The sequence below is a fragment of the Ochotona princeps genome, chromosome 18, assembly GCF_030435755.1.
Source record: "Ochotona princeps isolate mOchPri1 chromosome 18, mOchPri1.hap1, whole genome shotgun sequence".
NCBI lineage: Eukaryota > Metazoa > Chordata > Mammalia > Lagomorpha > Ochotonidae > Ochotona > Ochotona princeps.
Window position 1 is genome coordinate 41,879,738 of NC_080849.1, and position 22,779 is coordinate 41,902,516.

Sequence of the window (22,779 nt, forward strand, 5' to 3'; positions counted from 1 at the left end):
AAATAAACACAGTCATTAGTGCACAGGGACCTTGGGCCGCTCCGAGCAGCAGCTCCCAAACAGCAGGCCTGTAGCTTTAACTACAGGAACATTCCTGCTAAGGGCTGGGGTAAAACAGCAGCAGAAGGCCCAAACACCAGGGACCCTGCCACCCATGTGGCAGACCCAGAAGAAGTCCACATCTCCTAGCTTCAGCCTGGCCCAGCACTGTCTGTTGCAGCTCTCTGTGGAGGAAACCAGTGGATAGAAAAATTCCTCGCAGTTTTGGCGTGATGGCTCAATTGTCTAGTCCTCCCCTTGCAAGCACTGGGATCCCTTACAGGCACTGATTCATGTCCCAGATGCTCTACTTTCCACTCAGCTCCCTGCTCCTGACCTGGAGAAGCAGTGTAGACTGGCCCAAAGCCTTGGAACCCTACACCTGCATGGGAGAACAGGAAGAGGCTCCTGCCTCTGGATCAGCTCAGCTCTGGCCATTGCAGCCATTTGGGAGTGAACTGGCAGATGGAACATCTTTCTCTGTCACTCCTTCTCTGTAAATCTTTCTAATAAAAACAAGTAAATCTTTGAAAAACAAAATAATAATATACTTTTTAAAAAATACAGGGATATCCATGTTGAAATTAAGACCAGAAGAAAGGGCCAATGTTGCCGGCATCTCATATGGGTACCATCTGGGGTCCCTACTGCTCTGCCTCTGATCCAGCTCCCTGCTAATGCACCTAGGAAAAGCAGTAGAAGATGCCCAAGTGCTTGGGGCCCCACCACACACATGAAGCCCAGATGAGATGCCTGGCTTCTACCTGGCCCAGCTCTGACTACTGCAGCCACACAGGGAATGGAGATTCTCTCTCTGTCTCTATAACGTTCAAATACATCAACAATTCTTACAAAAAAAAAAAACAAAACAAACAAAAAACCACACACACACACACAAACAAGAAAGCAGAAGTAGCTTAGACAACAATAAAGTTCCTCCTATTTGCAGGATACCTTTCTTTCCTCATATCTACAGAAACCATCTACAGAAACAACAGTCCTGGAAGGGACCTGCAGCATTATTAAAAGAAGAATCAACCTTCTTTTAAAAAAAATTATTTTCAGGCCCGGCGCCGTGGCCTAGCATGGCCTAAAGTCCTCGCCTTGAAAGCCCCGGGATCCCATATGGGCGCCGGTTCTAATCCCGGCAGCTCCACTTCCCATCCAGCTCCCTGCTTGTGGCCTGGGAAAGCAGTCGAGGACAGCCCAATGCATTGGGACCCTGCACCCGCGTGGGAGACCTGGAAGAGGTTCCTGGTTCCCAGCTTCAGATCGGCGTGCATCAGCCCGTTGCGGCTCACTTGGAGAGTGAATCATCGGATGGAAGATCTTCCTCTCTGTCTCTCCTCCTCTCTGTATATCCGGCTTTTCAATAAAAATGAATAAATCTTTAAAAAAAATTATTTTCATTTCAAAAGCAGAGTTACACAGAAAGAGACAGAGACAGAGCTTCCATCCACTGGTTTACTCTCCAGTGGCCAGAACTGAGCCAATCCAAAGCCAGTAGTCAGAGCTTCCTCTCGGTCTCCCATGTCAATGCAGGGTCCAAAACCTTGAGCCATCCTCTGCTGCTTTCCCAGGCTATAAACAGGGAACTGGATTAGAACGGAAGTAGCAGGACGGGAACTGGCACTCACATGGGATTTTGGTGTTGCAGGCAGAGCTTAACCTACCCTGACACAGCACTGGCCCAATATCTCTCTTTTTTTAGAAAGAATACACTGGGCCCAGCTGTGGCCTAGTGGCTAAAGTCCTTGCCTTGCATACACTGAAATCGCATATGGGCACCAGTTCATGTCCTAGCTGCTCCACTTTCTATCCAGCGCCCTGCTTCTTGGCCTGGGAAAGCTGTTGAAGATGGCCCAAAGCCTTGGGACCCTGCACCCACATGAGACACCTGGAAGAAGCTCCTGGCTCCTGGTTTCAGATTGGCTCAGCTCCAGCCGTTTAGGCCACTTGGGGAGTGAACCAGCAAATGGAAGATCTTCTCTGTCTCTCCTTTTCTCTGTAAACCTGACTTTCCAATAAGAATATATAAATCTTAAAAAAAAAAAAAAAAGAAACGCTACACTGTGGCATCCATAGTACTAGTAGATGGGAGAGCAACAAGCAGAAGTGAGCCTACCTGTCTCTCTCCCAAATTCTATGTCCCATTCCAGCCAATAATGAACTTAGAAAGCAGCAGCAGGAGTTTGGACTGGTTAATGATATCACTTGGGAGGCCCACATAGCAATCCAAGCACTTGGTTTCAAGAACTGGCCCTGCTCCCCATCCCAGATCCTGCTAATGCACACTCTGGGAGGCTCAGGTATGTAGTCCCTGAAACCCAGGGGGCAGACTTGGAGTGAGTTCCCAGCTTTGGCCGGGCCCACCTTGGTCATTGCGGGCATGTGGGGGGTGAACCAACTGATGGAAGAACATAACTGCTCTGTGTGTGTGTGTATAAAATAATACAAATCAAAAAACAAAAATCCTCAAGGGACAGGTGTGCACAGGAACTTATTTAGAAACAGGGGGTCAGAAACTGAGATGGCACCGTGGGCTAGTGTCACAGGCATTTATGTGGGACAGTGTTGTGGGACTGAGCCTTCAACCTTGGGGTCCCACCCTAACTCCAGGCTGGTAGTGTCAGAACTGAACTGAACAACAGGACCCTAAATTGGTGTGCACAGGGACTGGAGAACAGGTCCAGGTAGGCAAAAGCCCCACATGGGTGGGGTCAGCAGGAAAGGATGGAGTAAGGATGTGTACCAATTGGAAGGAAAGACAGTCTGCTCTTCATGCTCAGCCCTTCTAGAAAACCAGGCGCAGTGCCTACCTGCCTCAGCATCTCGTCCGAGTACCCTAGCCAGGCGCATGACGTGGTGTACGCTGGGTAGCCATGGGTCAGCATCTGCTCTTCTACAAAAAACACAACACTTTCTAGGGATTTCCAGCATTAGAGCTGCCTGGAGCCATACTGCACTCAGGCACCAGTGCAGGCTCCTAGGGACATCAAACCTGGCTGACTGGGACACCCCAAGGGCCCTCCGTGCCCCCTCCCTGCCCCAAGAGTGACCCTTGAGCCCAACTTCCTCTTCAGGTCTGCAATGGGAGGTCACACCCCGGAGGCTTCTTCATCCAGCCAAAGGAGAGACATACTTCACAGCGCATGATGACAGCAAACGCAAGGAAGCGGGGAGTATCATGACCCACCTCTTTCTTTTTTACCAGCTTGAGATTTCTGCAGTATGTCTGGAAAAGACAAAAGGCATCACTCACTCTTTCGGACAATAAGACACAAGGCTACCAAGCAGGGGTGAGCAGACCACGCTCCACTACACCGCGCAGGCACCACTCACTGTAGGCTTCCTCTTCGGTCAGGACATCGGTGATGTAGCGGAAGTCAATGCAGGACACGAGTTTCTTGGGGTCCTAGTGAGAGGAGAAAGGGCCCAATCAATGATGTATCTCAGCAGGATTTGTGTGTAGTTATCCAATGTTGTCATTTCTTGGTGTAGAGTCCTTCTGAGGCTCTCACTGCCCCCTTACAAACCCTGAGTTCCTCAGGCCCTGAGGCCTTGCTCCAAATGACCACAGTGGCCAGAGCCGAGCTGATCCAAAGCCAGGAGCCAGGCCTTCCTCTGGGTCTCTCATGAGGGTTCGGGGTCCCAAGCTTTCAGACCATCCTCCACTGTTTCCCAGGTCATAAGCAGGGAGCTGGACGGGAAATAGAACAGCCAGAACATGAATTGCTCCCAAAATGGGATGCTGGCACTTGCAGGTGGACAATTAGTCTGTGGAACCACCATGCTGGCCCTTCTGGTGACTTTGACAGCCGCAAACCACACAGCCCTGCCAAAGGCTGATCTTGAGCCTGGAAGATGGCTCCCAAGGCTCCCAGGCTGCCCTCTACCATGGTAAACAGCTGAGACAATGTCCTGTTTTCTTTGGTCCCTAGGGAAGTCCACCGCTTCCACAACCTTCAACAACATGCTGCCGGTTTTCCTTTCATTTCACAAGGGCCCTCTTTTGTAGCCAAATTCCTAGCAATCACCCAAAGCACCCACACAGGGACAGGTGCAGAGTGGTGAAGCATCCAAGCTTCATGCTTGGATTCAAAGCCAGATCCTCTGAGACCCCTCCCCTTCAGTACTGTCCTCCCCAGCAGTGAGGTGCTTGTCCCTGCCACTGACACGTCAAGCAGAAATGCACATCTTTCCAATTCAATGTTGAGTTCTCCGGCTCTGGTACTGCACCGCAGATACCACAATGGTCATGATGGTGTGGCAAAAATGATAGCTTGGGGGCCAGTGCAGTGGCCAAGCATGCTAAGCCTTTTGCCTGTGGTGCTAGCACTGCCTGTGGGTGCCAATTTGAGTCCAGCTGCTCTATTTCTGATCCAGTTCCCTGCAGATAGTCTGGGAAAGCAGTGTGGGATGGCTGAAGTCCTTAGGCTCCTGCACTCACATGGGAGACCCAGAAGAAGCCCCTGGCTCCTGGCTCGGCTCTGGCCATCGCAGCTATTTAAGGAGTGAACCAATGGATGGAAGCTCTCATTCTGTCTCCCCTTCTCTTTGTATAACTCTGCCTTTCAAATAAAAATAAATAAATCTTAAAAAAAGGAAAAATAAAAAAATAACAGATTGCTCCTCAGAGCTTGTGGAGTACTTTTCCTGTTGAGTCTTTGGCTCTGTGAGGTTCCTATAATGCTCATCTTCTCCCAGTCACCTAACAGAGGCTCAGACACTGGGCATCACATGGTATGCACCCACAGCGAGCAGGCAAGATGTCAACAGCCCCCTTCCCATAGCTCCACTAGCCTGCTTGAGCACAGCCACTGCTATTTCAGCAATCAGAGGAGGAACACTCTATCCCATTACGAGATTATAACCTACTGCTTTCATCACTGAAGTGAATCACAGATACTCCTGCATCCGTTTACCATTATCAAGAAGGCCAGTAATCCAGGAAATGCACTACATTAACACACACAACTAAAATAATGGGAGGCCTACTACTCACCATGTCCACAAGCATCTTCCACAGTGGCTGAAAGAAAAAAAGATTTATCAAACATGTACAATGCCAGTTTTTCTCCTGGTAGCAAATGCACAGGAGGCAAGGTGCTCCCAGACATCTGGTCTACCTCTCCCTCCTGGTACCTATGCCTTCTGCTGCATCCCAAACCTTCTCTTTCACTATTCCTTTCCCTCTTCCTGAGGCCATCCTAAGCAGCTCCGAAGATGTCCTGACTACTGCCCACATCGCTAGGGGAGAAGTAACTAGGGAATCCAACAATCCCCTGTATGTCCTACGGGGACCTGCAATGCAGGGGCCTGCTGCCTTCAGATGACTGCTTACAGAGCGAGCCACTTGCTGTCTCGTGGCAGAACCCAGATGAGGAGCTGAGGTGATTACCTTTCCCTCCTGCTTGGCCCACAGGTCCCATATGGCATTGAGGATGGCTGCTGTGGCCAGGTGCACCACGCCTTTCTCAGGACCGATCTGGTAAAAAGGAAGAAAGTGCAACAGCCTGTCTTCCACTTGAAAAGCACATGTAGGTCTTTTAGCCATGGACATGCTTCAAGAATTGAAAATCAGCAATGGAAACTTACTTGCAGGCTAAGGTTTTTAAGGCTCTACACAGGGAATATAACATTAATAGAATGTACTAAAAGCAAATATTACCAATTTTCCCTGACCCAAGCCAATCCACGATCAGACATCACATTTGGTTGTTATGCTTTAGTATCTTTTCAGCTGCAGCACTTTCTCCCCTTATTCTATGTATGGCACTGGCATTTCCAGAACTGACAGGCCACGTGATTTGTTCAGTGTCCCTCAATTTGAGTTGGTCTGGAGTTCCTTCATTAGATTTGGGATACACTTATATGTATGTTGGCATGAATATTCCATAAGCAATGACAGCATCTTGTGTATTTCCTTTTACTGCTTTGGTAAGTTTCGATCTATTTGGCTTCTGTACTATAAAATTACTATTTGCCTCTTTTAAGTAAGGAGGTTGCTAACGCCCCCAAAGTTTAGGACACATTGATGTTGTCCTAAACTAGTTGCACCCATGGAGGTTGCAGTATGATTTTTCTAACGTTATCATTCCTCTTACATGTAGTGGCTTGTATCCTAATGTAGTAAAGGGTTTCCTCTGTCCTTTGCTTATTATCTGAATGGACCCATACATTTCTTATTGGATTTAATGAATCTGTTAAGTTTTGAACAGGCTTTTGCTCTCCCAACTTGAGCTCAATCCTAGTGTTAGGTTAATGGTCAATGGATTACAATTTTGGTATTTAGGAAGTGGGCCCAGTTGGAGGTTGTTGGGTCATGTAAGAGGGGACTTGACCTTGAAAAGCAGTTCTTGCGAGACGGTGGGCTATTCAAGCTGAATTCTGCCTACATTCTCTTATCTCCCTGGCTAGCCAGACAATTTTCTCCTCTGCTCCTAAATCAACGGTCACCCAATCCCGGACTGCGCATCTCTAAAACTTTTCCTCAGCCGCCTTTCTCTCAGGTCCTTTAGTAAAAGCAATGACATGTACAGCAACACAGGGTTGTAAGTTGATACTGTTGCATTTATTTTGATGCCTGAATAGCTCCAGATCTGTCAATGAGGGCTTCTTCAAGATGATACTTTTCAAGGCAGGTTAAAATTGCTTTGTAGAAAAGTGAAAAATAAACTTCCAGGCGCCACAGAAAGTATCCTCTTTTTCACTGATGGCAGACTGAATAATTAGGAAAAGATAAACTTGGTATTAGACAAGGGCAAAGTCTGTGTGGCTGGGTTTTTGTTACTGTGTAAGCATCCTCTGCGTGGAACCTCACTTTTCCAGGCCTTGGACTTGAGGTTTACATATGGATCTGTACACAAAGTGCCAGGACTGTCCCACATCAACTATGCCTGTTTCTCTCCTGAACCTGCCTCCCACAATGCCCGTAACACACCCTTCAGTGCTCTGACCATTCAGCTCTGCGTCCTGCAGACTTCTTCGACACATTCAGCAGGGGTGGGGTGAGAAATAAGGGTGCAGATCCAACACACACAGAAAGGAAATGATTACCTCAAAATATTGATTTCTTTAATGGCTCGAACCCTAACCTAATCTGAATAAGCGATTTTACTTTAAAACTGTAAGCTCATCGCTATTTTCACATTTGTGGCAAAGGACATCTTAGAGCTAAGTGTTATTGTTACTTATGGGAGTCTTACCCATCTCAGCTGCCCGTCACTGGTGAGCTGCCTGTAGAAGTTTCTGAAGTTACCAATAATGTCCTTGAAGTCCTTGTTAAGGACATGCTGGGCAAGGGCATTCACACAACAGACAACTGTTATAAGAAAAAAAAACATTTAATGATACAGTTCCATAGGCCCTGGGATTTCCCCCTGCCCCCTCCCCTAATCTCCCCACCTCCCACTGAGTTCTCCCATATCATTACAACAGCATAGTTTCTCATAAACAGTCATAAGTCCATCATTGCAGGCATGGACAATGGCAGGGAGTCCAGCATCACATTGTCAAGACATGTTCAACAGTTTCGCTAGGAGCCCATCCTCGATCTGGAAGTAGAGACGCACACTGCACGGTATCCTCACATCTGGACATGACAACCTTCACTACACAGTCGCCATATATCCCTCCAAGTGAAAAGCACCAAAACAAAATCAACAACAGGAAGAAAAACAGAAATTTACAATGCCATTAAGTTAAACAACATACTAATGGATATGATAGTCTCCATTACACAGTTACTATACATCCCCTTACATGAAAAGCCACAAAACAAAATCAAAAACAGGAAAAAAAAAACACAGAAATCTACAACGCCATGAAGTTAAATGACATGCTACTGATTGACTAATGTATCACTGAAGAAATGAAAAAGAAAACGAACAACTTTCTTGAAGAAAATGTTTTGATATAAAGGCGGTATGCTAAAACATCAAAACACCAGGAACAAATAAATATGGGGACTTTAGAGGAAAAATATCATATACAAAAACGTATGTTTTTTAAAATTGTCCCAAATGTCTTCAGTGGTTGTCACAATATCATACAAGTAGAACAGTTTTCACCCATACACCTAGTTTAATTGCTAAAAACAGCAAACACATTTTGATTGGTTATCACGTAAAAGGAGAACCCTCCATAGATCTGCAAATTAAACAGTATTCCTTGCCTAGCACAGCTGGTTTGTCTAGCAGCTAAGTTGTTACTTGGGATGCTAGGCTTGGGGCTGGCATTGTGGTACAATCAATCAGCCCACTAAGAATTCTGTAATCTACTGAGGCATTGTTGTTTGACCTTATGAGATGGGTTTTGCAACCGATGTGAGCTTGGGAGTTAGCGTTGCTGATGAATGTCTGGGTGAGTGGGCTTTTAACAATTTACACACAGTAGTACAATTAAGGCCATGCCATTTCTGGACACCTTATTGTGTGCCTAACCATTGCTCAGAATCTGGCCCAGACATGTAGTGCACCTTCTGGCAATGGCTTGCTAAGAATCCTACAAGTTAATGGAAGTGATGGGAGTATGAGCTGAAACTGCTACGGTGATAAATACAGTTACTGTGACCTTAAAGGTTAGCCTGTCCTTGCAACTCTTTGCAGCACAGAAAATGTATCTGTTTTAGCCACTTACAATTTTTTGGCTAGAGGAATTATAGGGTACTTTTATTAATATCATATTCTTTTAATTATTGTTTGACTGTTCATGGGGTCGTAGAGCCTGAAGTTGTAGGGGGAGCTAGTGAATTTTTTTGTCTTGGATCTCTATGTTTTTTTCCCTTTTGATGTATTTCTCCCATTAAGTGATAGGAAAGTTGTAGAAACAGAAACATGGTGGGAATGTATTACTAATTAGTAGGTAACCACATGTGCCTTGGCCTTGGAGTCCTGGCTATCGCCCAATGGCTATAATTAACAAATGAATAATGACTTGCTTTGAAGAAACTGATTATAGTAACTTACAGAATTATCTTTAAGAGCACCTGGTTGACCATGAGATAAAAAAATAATTAATTGAATATCTGTGCATGCCAGCTTGGCCATGAAGTTAAAAAAAGAACAATCAAACATGCGTGCAGAAGTTTGTGATGTGTGTGAGTAAATAAAAAGGACAGCTTCTTGAGCTGTAACAAGAGGGCACCAAGTGACAGTGTCCGTCTCTTCTTATTGCCGACTTCACACACCCTTCATGAGTTCCAAACTCGGCTGGAGCTAGCTTCCGGCAGAATATGACTCAAGCACTAAGGCCTGCCATCCACATGTCCCCACAGGCTCCTGTCGTTCCAGGCTCCCGGCTTTAGCCCAACCCTGGCAATTTTGACCATCTCTCCCTCTATCTCTGTAACTCTGCAATTCTAACAGATAAAGAAATAAACCTTTAATTTTGAAAAGTCCTTGATTTGGGCCAGGCGTGATAGCATAACGGTTAAGGTCCTCGCCTTGAACATGCTGGGATCCCATGTGGGCGCCGGTTCTAATCCCGGCAGCTCCACTTCCCATCCAGCTCCTTGCTTGTGGCCTGGGAAGGCAGTTGAGGATGGTCCAAGGCCTTGGGACCCTGCACCCATGTGGGAGACCCAGAAAGAGGTTCCTGCCTCCTGGCTTCAGATTGGCACAGCAATGGCCGTTGCGGCCACTGGGGTAGTGAATCTTCAGATGGAAGATCTTCTTTTCTGTCTCTCCTCCTTTCTGTACATCTGCCTTTCCAATAAATAAATCTTAAAGAAAAAGAAAGAAAGAAAGAAAAGAAAAGAAAAGAAAGAAAGAAAAGAAGAGAAAAGAAAAGAAAAGAAAAGAGCCTGATTCAAGCCCCAGCTTCTCTGCTTCTGACTCAGTGTCCTGCAATGGCGCCCTGGAGGCAGCAGATGGGCTCTCAAACACTTGAGTCCCTGTCACCCATGTAGGAAAAGCCCAAGTGCTACAAATCCCAAACTCTGCATGCACATAAAGCCATAAATGCTAAGTTCCACACTGGAGCTCAGGTGGCATTTCTCACGTGTACCAAAAACACTGTGCTAAAGTACCTTCAGGCTATGCATATAGCGTATACGTGAAACACAAATTTATTTCATGGCTTTACTTGGGTCCCACCCCACCAAGGTCTCTCCTTATGTATATGTAAATATTCCAAAAATTTTTTTAAATCCAAAATTCCACATGCTTCTGGTCCAAGCATGTGGAATGAGGGAAACTCCACCTGCGGTACCTCAAGCTCTGTGGAGCAGCCCCCAGATGGCTGTGCATTGCTGGATGCCATGCAGCCATTCTGGAAGCACTAGTGCTTTTGCAAATGAGGTACATAATTCTTCTAGTTCACAACCCCATCCCCTGGAATTGTGACAAGGAGTCCTCCTCACTCCTTGATGGTTGATGCTCTTGGAATAAAGAAAAGCTGTGTCAGTCAGGGATGCAAGCTAACCTGTCTCCTGAAATGGGCAACACTTAACAAAGCTAAGGATGACCTCATCTTTGTGGCTCTAAGAGATGACAAGAAACATGAGTGACTTGTTTTGTTTTAAGATTTTTTATTAGTATTGGAAAGCCAGATATACAGAGAGGAGGAGAGACAGAGAGGAAGATCTTCCATCTGATGATTCACTCCCCAAGTGAGCCGCAACGGGCCGGTATGCGTCAATCTGATGCCAGGAACCAGGAACCTCTTCCAGGTCTCCCATGTGGGTGCAGGGTCCCAAAGCTTTGGGCCGTCCTCGACTGCTTTCCCAGGCCACAAGCAGGGAGCTGGATGGGAAGTGGAGCTGCTGGGATTAGAACCGGCGCCCATATGGGATCCCGGGGCTTTCAAGGCGAGGACTTTAGCCGCTAGGCCACGCCTCCGGGCCCCAACATGAGTGACTTGTATCTTTAGTATGTGGATCTTTTTTTGTTCAACAGGAAGCTTCTGTAAGAAATGAACTGAAATTTATTGCAACCTACAGAAATCTGGGTTGTGGTCGTCTGACTTCAGCGTAGAGAAGAGCCTACGCCAGGTCTACATATTCAATGGGCTGGAAATTCATCTAGAAAATCATAGCCCTGGGGTTGGCACAGTGGCACTACAGTCTAATTCCCCATCTGTAGTGCCAGCATCCCGTATGTGTGCCAGTCCATGTCCCAGCTGCTCCGCTTCCAGTTCAGCTCTCTGTTTCTGGCCTGGGAAAGCAGTGGAGGCTGGCCCAGTGCCTTTAGCCCCATATCCATGTGGGAGAACGAGAAGAAGCTCCTAGCTCCCAGCTAAGGATCAGCTTAGCTTTGGCTGTTTTGGCCATTTGGGGAATGAACCAGCGGATGGAAGACTTCTCTCTGTTTATCTCCTTTTCTCCCTGAAAAAAAAATCTTCCTTTCAAATTAACAAAATCTTTTAAACAATAAAAAAATTTTAGAAGAAGAAAAAAAAAAAGACAAACTTTCGTCTTGCCAACTAAACACAGTGTGTTTCTCTTGTGACTTTATGCCCTGGGACCTCAATGCCTCAGGATGCATCAGCGTGAGGACAACTATTATGACTCAGAGTGTCAGAGGCCCTGGGGGTATGAACCCAGAGGGCTTTTATCTGCTTTTTAGCCTACTTAAAAATTCTTCCATTTTTAAAAAACATTCATTTATTTTTATTGGAAGGGCGGATCTACAGTGAGAAGAGACAGAAACATCTTTCATCCACTGGTTCACTCCCCAAATGGACTCAATGCTGGAGCTGAGCCGATCTGAAGCCAGGGGCCAGGAGCTTTTTCCGGGTCTCGCATGTGGGTGCAGGGTCCCAAGGTTTTGGGCTGTCCTCAACTGCTTTCCCAGGCTATAAGCAGGGAGCTGGATGAGAAGTAGAGCAGCCAGAATAGGAACCAGAAATCATAGGGCATCTGGGCACTTGTGATAGGAGGATCAGCCAATTGAGTGTTGGGCCCCATTTTCAACTGTTAAAACTATTTTAGCCTACATCACACATATCTTAAACCTGGGTACAAAACCCCAAAACTGACAACACCAAGAGTGACTCCTAACATAAACGATGACATCTGGGTAATGAAGGGTTTGTGTTCCTATTCCAGAAAGATCTAAAATCTGAACTACTTCAGGTGATAGGCTTTAAGGATAAGAAAAATGAGGCTGGGTCCGGCGCAGTGGCCTAGCGGCTAAAGTCCTCACCTTTAATGCGCTGTGATCTCATATGGGCACCAGTTCTAATCCCAGCAGCACACTTCCCATCCAGCTTCCTGCTTGTGGCCTGAGAAAGCAGTGGAGGACAGCCCAAAGCCTTGGGACCCTGCACCCGTGTGGGAGACCCAGAGGAGGATCCTGGCTCCTGGTTTCAGATTGGCTTGGCTCCAGCCGTTGCAGCCACTGGGGGAATAAACCATTGGATGGAGGATCTTCCTCTCTGTCTCCTAGTCTCTGTATATCTGCCTTTCCAGTGGAAAATAAACAAATCTTTAAAAACAGAAAAAACAGAAACATGGGGCTGGCATCATGGCTAAGTTGCTATGTACAACACAGGTATTCCATATAGGTGCCCTTTAGAGTTCTAGCTACTCCAGTTCTGATCCAGCTTCCTCCAAGTGTCCTGAGCAAAGCAGCGGCAGATGACCCGCATGTTTGGGCCCATGCCATCCCCATCGGAGACCCACAGAGAGTTCTAGCATCCTGGTTTTGCCCTAGTCCAGCTTTGGCAGTTGTGGCCATTTGGTGAGTGAACCAGTGGATGGAAGGTCTCTCTCTCTTGCTTTGCCTCTTATCTAAATAAAACCTTCTAAAAATGTGAACAAAAGATACTCAACCTGTAGTGGTGAGTACCATAGCCTTCAAAGGGTTTTAGACTTTATAACATTTATGACTCTAGATTTGAAGACCAGGGATGTTCAACCAGAGAAGTCTATGCAAATATTACGAAGTCAAAAATACTTTGACATCTGAAACACTTTGGGACCTAGAGATTTCACGTAAGGGACATTTCACCTGTAAGGATGTGCCATGAGGATTCATCAGTGACAACAAATGCACCACTCTCTGGGGGAGGAGCGGCCACTGATTACTGGGGCATGTTATGCATGTGTAGGGCAGGAAACACATGGAAAATCACTGTAATTTCTGCTCAGTTTCACTATAAACCTAAAATCACACCCAAAAAATAGCCTTATAAAAAACCATAAAAGCAGCAGGAAAAAAAATGAGAACAGTGAATATAAAAAACAACACAAGAATTGAAAAGAAGTATCCAATAGTCACAGTGGCCTATTCTAGCTATGAAAATGTCCTCGCTCCACCCTGTTTCACAAGCACGCTCTTCGCTGTACTGAAGAATCTTCTTTTCTTTCTCTTTGTCTCTCTCTCATGAAAGGGTTAGCTAAGTAAGTGGATCCAAGCAGCAGGAGACCCAGCATGCACTAATGAACTTGTCATCTTCAGTGTGGGTGCTGGGTCACCCATCTGCTGAGACCGCAATGACTCACCAGAAGTTGCAGCAAGGTTAAAGTGAAAGTGGATCTCACACACTGTGGTCTGAGAAAGACGGAAGCCAATAACATCAGCTCAGGAAGAGCTGTTTACTAGAGCCATGAAGAAATGGAAATTGATTCACTCCTGTCTGGGCCATCTGGCTGGAACGAAAACGGAGGAGTAAGGGTCAAAGAGTCAAGAGGTCAAGGAGGAGGGCTCTAATCACTGACCTTGAGTGCCTAGGGAGTGTCCCTCTACTGTGCATCCCAGTCAGCAAGCTCAATGTCGTCCCATCACAGACAAGGGTCCTGAGGGTCTGTCCTGGACAGGTTGTGAGCTTGCTGAGCCATCTGCAACCCGTCTGCAGCCCCTGGGGGTTGTACCGCCTGATGTGCAATACAGAGTAAGACACTCACAAGCAGCGACAAAGTGACAGAGGCAGCTGAAGCACTGCTCACAATTGTCTTGGCCAGTGGTCACTGCCTGGGTTAAGGGAGGGGGACATACTGAATCACTGCCTAGAAATCGTCTACCTACTCTTTGAGACTCACCTCCAACCATCCCCTCCGCTCTGACACTGTCTCCAAACCTCCTACACAGTGAAACAGTCCCTACCTTCCTGGAGAACTTGTCCACTTGTTCTCCACATTCCAAATACCCCATCCACACACCACAGTTAGCAGACTCTAGTCCCTTACATGAATGGGGTCCCACCGTCATCTTCAGACGACCTGTGATACCTAACACAATGCCGACATTTCCCTTCACTCCCATGGGTTCACCACAGTACTCAGGGTACAGTTTCTGAGCTTTCTAGAATTTATTCCTCCAGTATTTTCAATTTGCAATTGATTGAATACCCAGATGTAGAATCTGCAGATGTGGGGGGCTGACTGTGGACACTTTTTAAAAATAGTCATTCTTGCTTTTCCAGTAGCGGCACCTCGCAGTGCAGATCGCTTGCCCGCAATCCGCAGTCATGCCACCCGAGGGTCCCCTCCAGTCCATTCAGGTCTTCGGAACAAAAACATGGCACGACTGTGACATACTGCAAACGGGGCGATGGCCTCATCAAGGTGAACAGGCGGCGACTGGAGATGATGATCCAGGTGCACACACTGCAGGAACCTGTCCTGATTCTGGGCAAGGAGCGGTTTGCTGGCATGGATATCAGTGACCACATGAAGGGTGGTGGTCACATGGCACAGAGCTACCCTATGCATCAGTTCGTCTCCAAAGCCCTGGGGGCCTATTACCAGAAATACGTGGATGAGGCTTCCAAGCAGATCAAAAAATTCTTCATCCAGTACGGCTGCACCCTGCTGGTAGCTGACTCCCGCCGCTATGAGTCCAAGAAGTTTGGAGGCCATGGTGTCTACCCTCACTACCAGAAATTGTAGCAATAGGCTTAACACCAGTATCAGGGGTTGGCATTATAATAAACAGAGGTTGTGAGATTTTAAAAAGTAAACAAACAAGTCATTCTTGGGTAGGCGTTTAACCTGGTGGTTAAGACGCTGTGAAGATGTCCACACCATGGGGCCAGCATTGTAATGTGGAAGGCACAGTGGATGAAGCCACAGTCTGTAATGCTGGCAACCCATACGGGTGCCGGTTTAAATCCTGGCTGCTCCACTTAGGATCCAGCTCCCTGATACAGGAAAGCAGCACATGATGGCTCAGGTCCTTGAGCCCCTGCACCCATATGGGATATCCGGGTAGGTCCCAGACTGCTGGCTGTTCCAGACAGCCTGGAACAGTCCCAGGGACTGAAGTTAATGAGCCAGTAGATAGATCTCTCTTGAACATTAAATAAATAAATAAACAAATAAATTAATTAAAAGATGCTATGGTCCTACATTGGTATACCCAGGTTTGATACCCAAATCCAGCCCCTGATGCCAGCTTCCAGCTAATCAGACCCTAGGAAGCAGTGCTAACTGCTCAAGGTGCCCGTTCCCAGGTAGCAACTGGACTGAGTTTCCTGTCCTGGCTTTGGCCTCGGTGGGCATTTTGGGGAGTACACCAGGAGAAGGATGGTAGCTTTCTTTATTTCTTTTCTCATGTCTCAAATAAATAAAATTTAAAACATTTGGCAACAGTGCTGTGGTGTAGCAAGCTAAGTCTCCACCTCCAGTGCTGGCATTCCAAATGCCAGCATTTGAGTCCTGGCTGTTCCATGTCTGATCCAGCTTCCTGCTTGTGGCTTGGAAAAGCAGTGGAAGACAGCTCAAGTCTTTGGGTACCTATACCCCCGTGAAAGACCCGAAAGAAGCTCTAGACTCCTGGCTTGAATCAGCCCAGTTCTGGCCACTCTGGCCAATTGGAGAGTGAGCCAGCAGCTGGAGGACACCCTTTCTCTGTTTCTTCTTCTCTAACTCAGCTGCTCAAGAAAAAACAAAAGATTTTGCTTTTCAAAAAATTTTTAAATAATGATTCTCACACCAAAGTGTGACCATTTGTCTCATGTCCATCTCCTTGCAAGGGACGGAGATATGTAGAACTCTACTTACTTTTTTTTTTTTTTTCAGATTTATTTATTTCCCACTGGAAAGGTAAATATACAGAGACTAGGAGAGACAGAGAGGAAGATCCTCCGTCCGATGGTTTATTCCCCAAGCGGCCACAACGGCCAGAACTGAGCCAATCCAAAGCCAGGAGCCAGGAACCTCTTCCAGGTCTCCCATGTGGATGCAGGGTCCCAAGGCTTTGGGCTGTCCTCCACTGCTTTCTCAGGCCACAAGCAGGGAGCTGGATGCGAAGTGGAGCTGCTGGGATTAGAACCGGCACGCATATGGGATCCCAGCTCATTAAAGGTGAGGACTTTAGCCGCTAGGCCACTGCACCGGGTCCCTTTCTTACTTTCTTTAAAACCCCTTCTCCAGTGCTTGGCAGGGTACCTGACACACAGCGGCATTCAACAGGCATATGTAGAAGGAACAACTTGTTGTATGACTGAATGCCAAGAGTGAGAAGAGCTGGCACAGCAGGCACCTTACCAGTGTCCAGTGAAAGATAAAGAAACGTCCACTTGTCTTCACACACACACACACACACACACACACACACACACTCTTCAGCAATTTTATTCTGTAAGCAGAGGGCAGGCTGACAGTGCAGATACCCAAGGAGAGGTCACATCACCACCAAAGTTAAGAGTTTCTCTTGCCCCTCCCTGTGTCCTTACCCTTTAATTTGGCTTCAGCCCCTGAGAATCCATCAGAGTTCATCTGACGAAGGCCACCTGCCTGTCCTTGAACTCTGTATGTATTATGTATTTAGAACTGGCTTCCTCTAAGAATTCAGCAGAACACACAACTGGGTAGGATGTTCTGTCATGACTTGCTGAGCTGCTGTCTGCGTCTGAGGTTCCTTATCTCTAAAAGATAAGGGAGCTCCACGGGCTGAGATCTTACTCCAGCAGTAAGAAAGGCAAGGTTATACCATGCTCAGTGTCTTCCAAAAAAAAAAACAGGAATTGAAAAAAGAGTAACTTACACATGATTCAACATAAATCCCAAAGACTCTGCTCTCCCTTGGATGAGACCTCTAAAATTGAGTGAATCTGAAATCAATACGATGGGGCTGGCACAACAGCTCAATGGCTAATCCTCTTCTTACAAGTTGCAGCATCCCATATGGGAGCCACTTTGAGTCCTGGCTCCCTGCATATGGCCTGGAAAAGCAGTGGAAGATGGCCTAAAGCCTTGGGACCCTGTACCCATGTTGGGGACCCAAAAGAAGCTCCTGATTCCTGACTGGCCCAGGTCTGGCTATTGCAGCCACTTAGGGAGTGAACGAGCAGATGGAAGACCTTTCTCTCTGTCTCTCCTCCTCTCTGTAAATCTGCCTTTCCAATAAAAAGAATCTTGGAAAAAAAAATACAAACAACAACAACAAAAAACCCAAACCCTCGGTGTGAAATGTTCTGAGACTCCAGTAAGTAAGCTGTGCCTTTGGAGCTCCCTCTGCTCCCCCTGGCTGCCCTTGGATCCCTGCATGCCTAATATCCTCAAAGTTCCACTTTGCTCCAGTTCAAAGCACATGATTGGCCTTTTCTAGCTAGAAACGGACTGAAAATCAAGGACAGATGACTATAAGGAGAGAGGCCAAACACTGTTACTTTTTAATATCTCCTAGCAAAATAACCAGGGAACATTCTTTTTTACTTACCTGGAGCAGATTAAATACAGACAAAACAGAGGGCACTATTGGAAACTCAGTGAGCAGCAGGCCTGCGAAGCCTTCGGGGAAGCCTGCACTCACCGACTTCAGTGCCCTTTCCCAGCGTGAAGGTGATGCCGCAGCCCCGGAGTCCATCTTCAGCGTCCGTCTCTATCACCACGTACGCAGCTGAGTAGTCAGGGTCCGTGTGCTGCAGGAAAGAGGGCCCCCCACAGCCAACCAAACGTGAGAACATGGAGCATAAGCCTGACAATGACATCACAGAGAACAGGAAACACAACAGGGGAGTGCGCAGCAGGAGCTTCAGGGTGCCACAACTGAGCTCGGCTAGGAGCAGCTTCCCAAGGACTCCAGATAACGTCAACAACAACAGTGTAAATGTGCATTAAATTCACTATACAAACATTTTAGAATTCATTTTCCATCTATTTACATAGCTGACAGAGAAACTGGGAGGCAGATTTTCCGTCTGCTGCTTCACTACGATGCCTGCTATAACCAGGGCAGGTCCAGGCTTATACCTGGCATCCTAGCCATCTCCCAACTGGTGATAGTGAAGAGACTTGAAGTACCCAGAGTCATCACGTGCACCTGCCAGCATGCACATCAACATGGAGCTGGACTCTGAGGCAGAGCCGGGACTCACACTCAGGCTCTCGGACACAGGATCCTGGTCACCCACTGAACTAAACAGCCACCTCTCCAAGGATACAATTTTTATGCTAGTCTACAATGCTTCTCCTGTGACATTCAGCTCAACTGTAAACTCGGGAGGTGTTGCTCCCCGCTCTCTCTCACGAGCGGCTGTGGTTTACACAGGCCAAGCAGTCAGGGAAGCTGTGTCCGCACAGCTGTATGGAGGTGGACTGAGAATGCAGCGGGGACGGTGTCACGCTGAGATGAAGAAAGCTTCCAGGCAAGTTAACCCACTTCTCCTTGTTCCATTCTACGTGGTTTTAGCTTCCTGTTCTCAAAAGGGATTTTGCTATCAGACACCAGCACAGCCAACTCTCCCTAGCTGCAGGTTCTGCATCCACAGATTCAAACACAGACCAGAAACAGCTGGGGAAGAAAACGCTATCTGCACTGAACACAGACTTGTAAAATCACTTTCTCCTATGTGAAATCTGTTCTCTTTACATAACTAAAACAAGCTTTTACAAAATTGCTGTTCCCTAAAGAATATAGTTTATCAACTTCTTAAAAAAATATTTACTTATTTTTATCGTAAAGGCAGATTTACAGAGAGAAAGAGAGACAGAAAGATCTTCCATCTGCTGGTTCATTCCCAAGTGTCCACAATGGCCAGAGCTGAGAAAATCCAAAGCCAGTAGCCAGGCCCAGTGTGATAGCCTACTGGCTAAAGTCCTTGCCTCGCATGCGCCGGGATTCCATATGGGTGCTGTTTCATGTCCTGGCTGATCCACTTCCTGTCCAGCTCCCTGTTTGTGGCCTGGAAAAGCAGTCAAGGGTGGTCCAAAGCCTTGGGACTCTGCATCCACGTGGGAGTCCTGTAAGAAGCTTCTGGCTCCTGGCATCATGATAAGCTCAGCTCTGACCGTTGTGTCTACTTGGGGATGAACCAGCAGACAGAAGATATTTCTCTGTCTCTCCTTCTCTCTGTATATTTGTCTTCCCAACAAAAGTTAAAACGAATGAATGAGGGCCCGGCGGCGTGGCCTAGCAGCTAAAGTCCTCGCCTTGAAAGCCCCGGGATCCCATATGGGCGCCGGTTCTAATCCCGGCAGCTCCACTTCCCATCCAGCTCCCTGCTTGTGGCCTGGGAAAGCAGTTGAGGACGGCCCAAAGCTTTGGGACCCTGCACCCGCGTGGGAGACCCGGAAGAGGTTCCAGGTTCCCGGCTTTGGATCGGCGCGCACCGGCCTGTTGCAGCTCACTTGGGGAGTGAATCATCGGACGGAAGATCTTCCTCTCTGTCTCTCCTCCTCTGTGTATATCTGGCTGTAATAAAATGAATAAAAAAAAACCACACGAATGAATGAATGAAAAAACAAAACAGAAAAACAACAAAGCCAGGAGCCTGGAGCTTTCGCCCCGTCTCCCACGTGAGTGCAGAGTCCCAAGGCATTCCCAGACCACAAGCAGGCAGCTGGAACATGAAACAATGCCCAGACAGGATCCCAGAGCATGCAAGGCAAGGATTTAGCCTCCAAGCTACTGCAGCAATTTCCAACTATTTACAAAGTGTTTATACTCAAGTAGTAATGGTAAGTATCTAGAGAGAGAATCTACATGAGAAGATACCCACAGATACATGCAGATTTCATATGAGGAATTCAGATCATCTGGACGTGGCATCGGTGAGGGGGTCTTAAAATCAATCTCCATGGATACCAAAGGAAGAGTATATTTATTGACCAGCTGTATTGAAACTCAACACCCCTGCATAGAGGGGATGCATACATTTTTTGTTTGTTTTTTAATTTATCTAAATGCAGAGGGAGAAAAAGAGATACATCTTCCTTCTGTTGGTTCACTCCACAAATGTCTTGCTACAGCAGAAGCCAGGAGCCTGGAGCTCCATCTGGCTCTCCCACATGGGTGGCAGGGACACACAAACCTGAGCCTCAACCCACTGCGTCCCTGGTACCTTAACAGGGAGCTGGAGCGCAAGCAGAGCAGGCAGGACTCAGGTGATGCTGGGGCCCCAAGCGGCAGCTCCACTTGCTGTAGCATGCCTACTGCAGAGTTTGTTTTTTCAAGTCTTGTCTAGAAATTCATCACATAATGGGAGAAGGTGGTGACGCAAAAAACCAGCCGAGAAGCTAGGAGAGCACAGGTCATTATTTTGACAATCTTTACATAGTTGATTAGGGCACAAAGGGTCAACGGCTACAGGAAAGTGAGTAAGACCATTGTTTCCACATTTTTTTTCTGTATCTGGGGTAAGGGGGGAAATAAAGGGAGAAGTTCCACCCAGCCTCCCACCCATCCCAGAGTCCCCAACGTAGGGCATGCTCCGAGGGCACTGCTCAAGTGGCTTTGATAGCTCAACAGTTCTGAATTGTTGCCAATCTCCCCATTCCAAGCACAATGAAATCTCTCCAGAATAAGTGTTCGATTTTTTTTAAAGATTTATTTTATTTTATTACAAAGTCAGATATACAGAGAGAGGAGGAGAGACAGAGAGGAAGATCTTCCATCCGATGATTCACTCCCCAAGTGAGCCGCAACGGTCCGAAGCCGGGAACCAGGAACCTCTTCCAGGTCTCCCACGTGGGTGCAGGGTCCCAATGCATTGGGCCGTCCTCGACTGCTTTCCCAGGCCACAAGCAGGGAGCTGGATGGGAAGCGGAGCTGCTGGGATTAGAACCGGCACCCATATGGGATCCCGGGGCATTCAGCCGCTAGGCCACACCGCCAGGCCCAATTGTGTTCGATTTTTAAGGAGCAAAGAGGAAGAAGAGCTAATGGTGGTCAGAACTTGGGGGAATTCCTGAGAGGCAAGGACCATCAGTGTGGACACAGGGGCCTCCAGAAACATCCAGGCAGGACAAAACAATGCCTCACTCAGAGGTCTGTGTGGCAGAGATACACCAGGCCCATGTAGGCACTGGTTTGGAAGTAAATGAAGACAGAACCAGAGGGGGTGTCGGGGCAGGCAACTGAGACCCCCAAAAGCCGGACAGAAGACAGGAAGGCATTAATAAGGAAGGTAGCACGCAGCTTGAAGAATTTCACGTGAGGCTATCAAAGACAACGATTGCTGTTATTATATGGATTTCATGTGCCAGGTACATCATTCTAAGAGTGTGACATTATTATTTTTCTAATATCTACTTATTTTTATTGGAAAGGCAGATTTACAAGGAGGAGAAACAGAGCTTCCATCCACTGGTTCACTCCCCAAGTGGCCACAATGGCCAAAGCTCAGTTGATCCAGAGCAAGGAGCCAGGAGCCTCTTCTGGGTTTCCTGCATGGGTACAGGGTCCCAAGACTTTGGGTCATTCTTGATGGCTTTCTCAGGCCACAAGCAGGGAGCTGGTTGGGAAGTAGATCAGCCAGGACATGAACTGGTGCCCATATGGGATCTCGGCGCATGTAAGGTGAGGACTTTAGCCAATAGGCTATCACGTCGGGCCCGAATGTGATATTATTTGATGTACCCTTCACAAGAACATTATAAAGAAGGGGCTAGTACCTTTACATCAGAGATGAAGTTGAGCTATGAGAAGGCCTAACAACTTATCCCAGGTCATACAGTACATGAGGCAGAACTTAAACGCCTAAATGGGAACAGAGCTTATACATAACAGATGGCGGACCTGGGTCTACAGTAAGAGCCCAGAGGAGGAATTTAAGGCAATGCCTTGCTGAGTCCCAGTTGCATATTACCATGCAAATTACCAAAAGGGGCTATGATATGGCTGCCTTGAAGCTGTAGTCTAGAAGATGCGGTCACCAGAATTCTGAGAATGCAAGACAGAAGCTGTTAAGGCCCTGGCAGAGAATGCATTCCAGGACACAGCAAGCTGACAGCGAGCACACTCAGCTGACAGCACCAGAGGCTGGAGCAGCGGATGATGAAGCCGTTATCTGAGCTGGATGACCGAAGGTGCGCTGCAAGAGGAAAGGATTAAAAGCAGCAGGACTACTGAGAGCAGGTAACCATGGCAGCAAGGCACAGATAGTATCTACTGGTGTGACCCCAAGGGTTGAGGACCACCTGGTTTGGCCCTGCCACTAGATCCAGAAAAGGAGAGGGGGTGTAGAAGGAGACTGTAAAAGGAACAGCCCACTCCACCAGCAGATCCTGGGTTCCAAGAAGTAGAAAAGGTGGAAAAGTACGGTGGTGCATCAGGTTAACCCTCGCCCCACGGTGCCGGATGGTATACAGGTGCCGGCTCGCGTCCCAACTGCTCCACTTCCCAGCCACCTCCCTGCTTATAGCCTTCGAAAGCAGTGAAAAATGGGGTAGGCCCCTGCACCCACATGGACGACCCATAAGAAGCTCCTGACTCCCCGCTTCGGACCAATCCAGCTCTGGTTGTTACAGCCATGTGGGGAAATAAAGTAGAGGGAAGATCTCTAATTCCTTCAGGTAAAATAAATAAAGCTTAAAAGAAAAAAAGAAAAAAAGAAAAAAAGGAAAAAAAAAGG

At 47.3% G+C, this 22,779-nt stretch overlaps 1 protein-coding gene and 1 pseudogene across 1 annotated transcript in view; one reads left to right on the forward strand and one right to left on the reverse strand.

The window, feature by feature from the left end:
- The window catches only part of ENOSF1 (enolase superfamily member 1), a 36,378-nt gene that overhangs the window by 10,415 nt on the left and 3,184 nt on the right, over positions 1-22,779 (reverse strand). The window contains exons 2-8 of the mRNA XM_004579615.3: positions 17,739-17,847; positions 7,248-7,363; positions 5,441-5,527; positions 5,045-5,071; positions 3,382-3,454; positions 3,236-3,274; positions 2,859-2,941 (exon numbers count right to left, since the gene is read on the reverse strand). Of these exons, the coding sequence (XP_004579672.2) occupies positions 2,859-2,941; positions 3,236-3,274; positions 3,382-3,454; positions 5,045-5,071; positions 5,441-5,527; positions 7,248-7,363; positions 17,739-17,847 (534 nt within the window). The remainder of the gene's footprint in view (positions 1-2,858; positions 2,942-3,235; positions 3,275-3,381; positions 3,455-5,044; positions 5,072-5,440; positions 5,528-7,247; positions 7,364-17,738; positions 17,848-22,779) is intronic.
- Positions 14,452-14,872, forward strand: LOC105942706 (small ribosomal subunit protein uS9-like; annotated as a pseudogene).